This window comes from Buceros rhinoceros, unplaced genomic scaffold, assembly GCF_000710305.1.
Source record: "Buceros rhinoceros silvestris isolate BGI_N320 unplaced genomic scaffold, ASM71030v1 scaffold1706, whole genome shotgun sequence".
NCBI lineage: Eukaryota > Metazoa > Chordata > Aves > Bucerotiformes > Bucerotidae > Buceros > Buceros rhinoceros.
Genome location: NW_010415596.1, coordinates 45,789 through 54,249, shown reverse-complemented (window position 1 = coordinate 54,249; position 8,461 = coordinate 45,789). Strand labels below are relative to the sequence as shown.

Below are 8,461 nucleotides of genomic sequence, written 5' to 3'. Positions count from 1 at the left end.
ATACTGATATTTTGTCTTGTCAGTGTAATCTCTGACGTGATTAGTGTATTCAAAGCCCTTTTCATAACTTCACTTAAGCATTTCTGGTTTGGGATAGTCACTTTTAACGCAGTTAATTTGAAACGAAATTAGATTTGACATCATATTTAATTCTGTAGAGAATTCCTTGTGAATCTGTTGAGTAAACTTTTCTTATTTCTATTATGTTCATAAACAGTTTTCTAAGATGTATGAAGTTTTGAATGTCTTAAGTGAATAGAAACTGCTGTTTTTTATCTAGGAAAGATTAGAAAAGATTTAATTGAAACCTATGTTAAGACTTGACTTTGCTACCAGCATAATTTGACTGAATTTCTGCTTTAAATAACAAACTCTGATTTCACTTGTGGTGTTTTTTTCTTTTTTTCCTCCCACCGTGTATAAAAAAAAAATGAAATTTCAAAATTAGACAGCTTTTTTGTGGGTGTGGAAAAAGCAGAGATGAGCTAGTGGTGATTTAAGGAAAAATCAAAGCCTTGCTTGCCTCATCAAGCTTCAAGTTTCCATGCAAGGTAAAAAATATGATCAATTGCCATATATTAAAATATACTGAAATAGCAGAATAAATGGACACCTCAATAGTAACAAAAGCAGCTTTGGATCTCTCATGCCAAGATCACTTCTTTATATATTGAAGTGGTAATGATTTGTTTTAAGGTTTTTTGAACTGTTATTTTTTTTTTTTACCGAAGGATATTTAGCAAATTTTTGAAAGGATGATGACAGCTTTTATGGAGCTGAACTGCAAATCGTTGTGGTGGTTTTGGGGAGTGTTTTTGTTTGTTTGGTTGGTTTGGTTTTTAACTGAAACCTTGCCACTTGTTAAGCATTACACGTGTATTTAGAAACAAGTGCTTCAGATACCTGACTTTGCAGCCAGGAGTTTCATCTTTGAGTCTCCTCTGCTGTTATTGTGTGAGTATATAAACACAATTTCAGAAATTACCTGAAATTCTAATATGGAGTAGTGGAAAAGTCTAGTGTGAATCTTTACATTCTAAAATTATTTGGAGACAACTTGGCACCCCTTCCCCTTTCCCTGCTCTCATTAGTATTTCATTTTCCTCTTCAGGAAGCTCATTTAAGTAACATCAGTGTTGTGATTAGAAGAGAAGTGTATTCTGCCTATTTTGTCAAAATTTTGTCTGTTTTTTTAGAATGTTTTTAGTGGAAAGCTATGCTGCAATGAGGAACTTTATTTTTCACTCTAATCATTTGAATAAATGTCACAAATGACATTGTCAACTTAACTGTTATATCCAGCTCAGCCTACTTGCCATATGGAGGAGTTTAATTATTAAGAGTAGGAGTGATTTGCTTTGGGAGCTTTTAATTGAAAGATAAATGAAGCTCACTCTGAGGCTGTCTCTTCAAGCATTTGAAGATTTTAACAACACCTTATGTAAGAATTTAAGATAAAAGCAACTTGTTTGTTGCCTTTACTAGGAATAGGTGTTTTGAACATCTGATGACATTATTGAAAACACTTGCTTTTCAGTAATTTTAATAATCCCTGCTTACCTGACACTCAGATTTGTACTCGAGTCGTTAAAAAGTTTTGGTGGTTTTTTTGGTTTTTTTTTTTTTTTTTTTCCTTGAAAGAAATCGTATTGAATGGATGAAGGAACTGTAAAGTGACCTTATTGCTCTCTATAATTATCTGAAGGGAAGTTGTAGGGAGGTGGGGGTCAATCTCTTCTCCCATATTGAGAATGACAGGACGAGGGGGAATGGCCTCAAGTTGCGCCAGGGGAGGTTTAGGTTGGATATCAGGAAAAATTTCTTTACAGAGAGGGTTATTAAGCATTGGAACGGGTTGCCTAGGGAGGTGGTAGAGTCCCCATCCCTGAAAGTGTTTAAAAACCGTGTGGATCTGGTGCTGAGGGACATGGTGTAGGGATCCTGGCAGTGCAGGGGCAACGGTTGGACTCGATGATCTTTGAGGTCTCTTCCAACCCAGATGATTCTATGATTCTATGATTCTATGATTCTATGATTCTATGTAATGTATTAAAGTGCAGTGTAAAACTAAAGCACAAGAGAAATGTAAGGAAATAGAAATCGTAGTTAAATGAATATCTATTTGGCAGAGTGTTGAGGATATAGTGGCTACCTGTTTTGGCTCTGGAAAATGCAAAGAAATCTTACCTCAGTCATTGTGGTTTGCCTGAAACACAGTTATTTTAAGCTGAGAGTATGTACTTAGGAAGCTGACATCTGTGTATAGTGCTTGCCTTTTCTGTGAGGCTTCCCTTTATCCCAGATGGCCTCTTAGGAATGAGGAATCACAAAACTAGCAGAACATGGTATGCTCCTGAATTGATCAGGAAAAGGCAGTCACGGAAACGCTGCAGGCTTCCATAGAACTGTCAAGTGTTAGTGTAAAAAAATGCTTTTCCTTCTTGCTGAATGCTGAACATCCTCATAGAACAAAAATGATGTGTAGTAGCCAGTCTCTCCAAATAACTCCCAACTGCTAAGGTGCTCTGAGTGAACTACTGGGGAAATTTAAAGCCATTTAAATTTGGAGGGGTTTGTCTGGTTCCAGGTACCTAGGCATTGTGTGTCCGAAAAAGGCTCTTCGAGGCATCAAAGACTTTGGGGCTCAGGTGCTTTGGAGGCCAGATGGGAACGGCCAGCCACTGGCTAGGGTCCCTCTGTCACACGCTTTGGCACAGTTGGTGCTCCAGTGTCCTTATGTAAAAGGAGATGTGTGTGAGAATACTGCAGGGTTATTAGCTATTTGTCAGTCCTTTTCGTTCTGCTACGCTCACAGCAGTTTAGGGAGAAGTAAACGCAGGATAGATGAAAGACTGTGAGGTCTGTATACTTTTTTGCTTTGGAACCATTTCTAATGGCGTATTCCTAAAATAAATTTCAAAGGCTTTAGTGATAAGAATGCTTGAAGATAACTGGTTTGATTAATTCTCCTACTGGCTTGTGTTGACAGTGTCACTTTGTAAGTTCAACTCTGGTTGCCTTCAGGAAACGGGATGAAAATGCAGTGATGCTAAAGTTCAGGAGAATTTCTAAGTGAAGTTTTTCTTATAGTCTCACCTTATTTTAGCTTCACTGAAAAAGAGAGAAGAGAAAAAAAAAAAGAAAAATAAAGTGCTTATCTGTAAATACAAGTTTCCTATATACCAAGTTGGATAACTCTGTCCTTGGTTCGTTATCAAACTGTTTCCTGTATGACTGGTTGTCATGCAGTTCCGTGGACTGGTGAAGACTGCTTTTCCCCCTTGCCTTGGAGCTAGGAGGCAGTCACTGAGCTACTCAAGGCAGGAGGAAGGTTTGGTTCAAAAGCCTCTGCCAAGTTTGTTGAGCTGTAAATTTGACATTCAGTTTTTTAGAAACAAGTTCCTTCCTTATCATGACCAGAAGTCCTGAAACTTCCTTTCTTCTGATCGACATTAAAAATTAGGCCCTTTATTTGCTTAGAGTGACATATGACGTACTTGTCTGCTTCTTATCCACCTTATCTAAACTGTATCTCTTTTGTTTGCTTTGCTCATGTGTCTGTGCCAATTGTTACAGGAAGGGTCCTGAGTGAACTTCTTGGTATCATCTCTGTGCTCTTCCCTGTGCTGAGACTTTCCTGCTTGTGTTTTATCTTAATTAACTGGATGTTTCAGCAGTTTCTAACCGTGTGTCATCTAGTATTAATTTGAATTGTTTCTGCCATGAAAGTGAGGCATGTTAGAATCTTCTGTAGAGCTGGAGATGATTTAAATTTTTTTATTTGGTAGGGCTTCATAGGTACGCTTGTGAAATATTTTCCACGTATTCTTTAGGTTATGGGTTTGTAATGTGGTTTGGTGGGTATTTTTTAGATTTTTCTATGAAGAGGGGGATGACAAGTGTTGTCAGTCTGGGAAAGTTTAATTTTATCATATAAAAATAAGCTTCAAAGTAAATCCGGATTCTATTTGGAGTGGCTTAATTTTTATTACAGCTGAGATGTGGTCCTAATCCATGTTTCTCAGTCCCAAAAGGGGCAACTGGAACTCTATCATCCCTTCGGAGAGAGATCAAGTGTTCCTGGAGCCAGTGCATGGGACACTTGAAGCACAAGCAGCTTGTTTACTTCTCTCAGGAAGAGCCATAGCTCTTTAAAGTGCCTTCATACTTAAATATCCAAAAAAGGGCATATTTAACATAAATAAGTGCTGTAGTTAAGATCAGCCTCAGTTTTGAGAAAATGTGCTCTAAGAGAACCTTTTTGATTTGAAAAGCTGGGCTTTCAGCTGAACAAAATGGAAAAAACCTTTGAGAGAGTGCTTACAAACTATGAACACCCTCTGACATTTTCTTCTATGAAAGAATAGAACTAAGTACAGATTATAAGACATTAGGTGTGTTTGAAGGACTGTTTATCTGTTCTGACAATTATGTTTCTTCTTCCTTAAAACACAGTGTAGGTCTAACCTTGCGGTACAAAGATGGTTCATCTGAAATATGATTGTATTTAAGTAGTGTCATATTCTTTGATGGCTATTGGAATTTAATTGTTAGGAGAACTTTGAGGTGATTTGTTAGTATTTCAAGGGAAGCCTTTCGACACCAAGTGCTCTATATTACAGGGGTAAGTCCTTTAACCCCCCAATGATAGATTCTCGCCTTGTAATGTAAAAATACTAAATGCTATATGTAGTGCAAATTAGACCCTTTCTAAACAAAGATGGACAAGTAAAATAGATTTTTTTTAAATGTAAAAAAATTTCAGTTTCACTTTTTTTTTATTAAATACTAGTTGCATTCCAAAGCTGAATATTGTTTGTGGTTGGCCTGGTTTAATGTTTAGTAATTTTCTGATTTATATGAAGCAGTTCCATCATTTCTTTCTTCTGGGACAGTGTCACTGAAGTGTTTGGCTTTTTTTTTTTGTGGTGATTTTTTGTTTGTTTTTATCTTTCTTCACTTTGTGTTTTTTTTTTTTTTTTTTTCTTAAATTGACACACGGGCACAAGTAACAGGTAACTGTTAACTTCGGTATAATAAAACTGGTATATAAAGAATGCATTGACTCATGTCTAGCTGTAGGGATCAGTCCTGTTAATATCTGTTTGAGATTCCAGCTATGCATGGTTGCTACCTTCATACTTCTGCTTTGTAACCATATGCAAGCTGAGTCATATCAGCATCCATTATTTTTGATTATTCAAAAATTTATAATAGAAAGAAATGCAGAATGATGCCAGCTCAATTGGTATGGAAATATTAAAACAATAAATCTAGTCACCTGTGCAAATTCTTGATTCTATCTGTTTCTGTACGCGCTTCCTTTTCATTTCTTATATGAATGAGCCTGTAATAATTCTGTAGTAGGAAGAAAGCTTAGTCTTTTTGATAGACTATCAGAAGTAAAAATTACTCATGCTGCCTCAATTTGTATTTGCATTGATACAGTCAGTGCATTTTTATAATGGCTATTGCAGTGCAAATTCACTGCTGGACTTTCTGTATCCCACTCCACCTTCTCTTCTCTGGTGGTGTTGGCTGCATCAGAATTAACAAAATAGCTAGCTATTAGTTAACGCCACGGTCTGCGAAAGCCCGGTCTTTAAAGATGGCTGATTGTTATGCTGTTGTTCTATGTTGGAGCATTTTGGAGCATTTGGGATGACCTGTGTGGAAGGGAAAGAACAGAGGTATAGCAGTCTAATACGGTGGAAGCTGAGCCACTACATGTGTGCAAATCCTGAGCCTTCAGTAATGAATGCTAATGAAAACGTACTATTTTTGGCCTGGGATCCTGCTCCACAGTGACTCTGCTGGTTTTGATCAGAGCATACAGGACTGAGATACTGTGTATCATTATCAGCTGCATTTTTTTGTGGTGTGCTTTCTTCTCCTGCAGCCCTCCTTGAATATTTTGCATTCAGTAGTACTATGTACTTTGAATTTGATCTGCAATATGGTTACCATCCCTTTGTTATCTGTTTATGGAGCTATGGTTGTAGAACCTGACAATTCTCTATCTCTTCCTCCACTGCTCTTTGTTTAGCTCAGTTTCAGAAATGAGGTTGGAAAATGCAATGACTTTATTTGCTGTTGTAGTGATATGTTTCTAAGGGTGGATGATAGACAGAAGAAGAGGTGGAGATAGTAATTATAGGGGTGGAAAAAAAAAATTAGAGTTGCGGTATTCCAGCATATTCTTCAGTATTCATGGGTAAAAGAATAGTTGATTCTGTACACACCTCTCTCCCGCACCTCGCCTTTCCCCTCACATCCCCCCTTCAGTATTTTGGTAAGAATTATTTTACAGCCAGATTTGACATCTGTGATCTGGTGCCTATGTTCAGTGAAGTACATGTACACATACAGAAATCTAAGCCCTTTCTTTTGCTTGGGAGCTTTATATTCTAGAGTGACAGTAGCTAATAAGCACAGACCATTGAGCAAGACAGTGGAAAACCGAGCCTCACATTAAAAAGATGAGTTATCAATACTCTGGAGTCTAACAAACGGCAGCCTTTTTTTTTTTTTTTTTTTTTTTCCCCACCCACTTTAGATCTCTGCAGTGCACTCAGCCCACCGTGCTTTACTGAGGAGGACCGATTCAGCCTAGAAGCGATCCGCATGATCCACAAGCAAATGGATGATGACAAAGATGGTGGTATTGAAGTAGATGAAAGTGATGAGGTAGGAGTAAAAAGCCTTCACTTGTGCATTCTTGAGGTATCTTTTTTCCTTCCTGTTTTGTACAGCTGCTCTTTATGTTCCAGCACTTGAGCAGTTGTTTTTCTTAATTCAGCCCCTCCTACAGCCAAATGTGGAGGAAAAGTCTAATTTCCAGAATTGTCTGAAATGAAATATTATTGTCCATCGTTGTAGCCTACAGAAAAGTTTTGTATGACTATGTATAAAAGCTGTGGTTGTTTCATTTTGGGTTGTTTGTTTTTTGTTGTGTTTCTTTTGTTTTGTTGGGGGGGGGTGTGATTAGTCTAAGTCGTAGGCAAATAGTGTTTTAGCCTTCTGCTAGGTGACCAAGAGTCGATGTGATTTGCCACCTTTTAGTTTCTTTGTTCCAGAGTTTTTAGTTCCTGGGCTTTCCTGTTTATCTTGGATCTGTTCCAGACACTTAATGGTGCAAAACGATACCTGTTAACAGCAGTCTAGAAAGCTTTCTTATATGTTTTTGCTTACATTTTACAGGAAGTAGTAAGCACATCCTGCTGTAGGTTAATGGTAGATTAAGTCTTACAAGCTGAGGGATGTTATTAAGATCTGCCTGAAGTTTTTTGTGATGGTGCTCAAATGAATTGGATAGGCTCCTGGTGGTCCTGGCAAAGGTATTGCCCTTGAACTCACCCAACTTTACCATTGGGATTCTCAAATTACTGGGTAGGAAGAGAAATATCCACGTAGTTTCATTGTTATTCCTTCTTTTGCTTTCTGGCAGTTGTCAGACACAGACTTGAGAAAGGAAGGGGAGTGAAGATGTCCTGTCCCCTAAAAATTGAGGGTATTGCCCTGTGTTTCTGAAGCCCATTCTCACTGGAGGTGAGTGGGAGAAGAATCCGACCCTGATTTCTCTTCCCTTTTTTTGTAACATCTCAGGGAAGATTGTTCTCCCAGAATAAGTTGTGAACTATCATTGTCAAGTTTACTTACTTTTCTGTGTGACTGTGTGCAAACAGCATCAACAGTGACTGATGCTTGATTGATAGGAGTTTTCTGAAGGAATACAGTACAATGGAGAGAATGGTCCAGAATAACTTGGGAGGAAAAAATTCTGCTCAGTGTCCTAGGGAGTGTTATGGCACAGTAGTTCAGGCACTGGAAATGGTCTAACTCTGTCGTCGCAGAGTATTTAGTTGTTAATGTTTGGGAGAGGCACAATCCAGGCTGCAGACATATGCATTAGTGATGGAGTGTGAGCTTCCTGAGGAGCTTCTCGCACTGTGTGATTCTCTTGGCTTGTACTGCATTTGTTATATAGGAAAGAAAACTAAAAGGAAATACTGAAATATTTATACATTGGAAAGGTCTTATTAGTATTCAAAAGACCTGTCCTGGTTTCCAGGGGACCATCTTTATATATGAGCTTAATTTTCTTTATGTTTCAGAGGAATATACAGTGGAAGCCATCGTACAGCAGGCAACATAGTTGCCATTACAGGAATGTGGTGGGATGATTTGCTCAACTGAAGTGCTGCATTGGATGGCTAGAAATTCTTCAGAAGGGATAGGCCAGGAAGGAGAGGCGATAGAGTGGTCCGGTGTGTTAGGGGGTGTTTTGATTGCCTTGGGCTTAATGATAGTGACAATAGGGTTTGGTGTTTATGTGTAAGTATCGGGGGAAGGCCAACAATGCAGACATCATTATAGGAGTCTGTTATAGACCACCCACCCAGGATGAAGATGCAGATGTAATGTTCTGTAAGTAGTGGAGAGAAATCTCACAATTGCTAGC

General features: G+C 38.2%; 1 protein-coding gene across 1 annotated transcript in view; it reads left to right on the top strand.

Moving 5' to 3' along the window:
• The first annotated feature begins 6,566 nt into the window (after window positions 1-6,566).
• The window catches only part of STIM2 (stromal interaction molecule 2), a 31,667-nt gene continuing 29,772 nt past the window's right edge, over window positions 6,567-8,461 (top strand). The window contains exon 1 of the mRNA XM_010137456.1: window positions 6,567-6,687. Coding sequence (XP_010135758.1) covers window positions 6,625-6,687 — 63 coding nt within the window. The 5' untranslated portion in view covers window positions 6,567-6,624. The remainder of the gene's footprint in view (window positions 6,688-8,461) is intronic.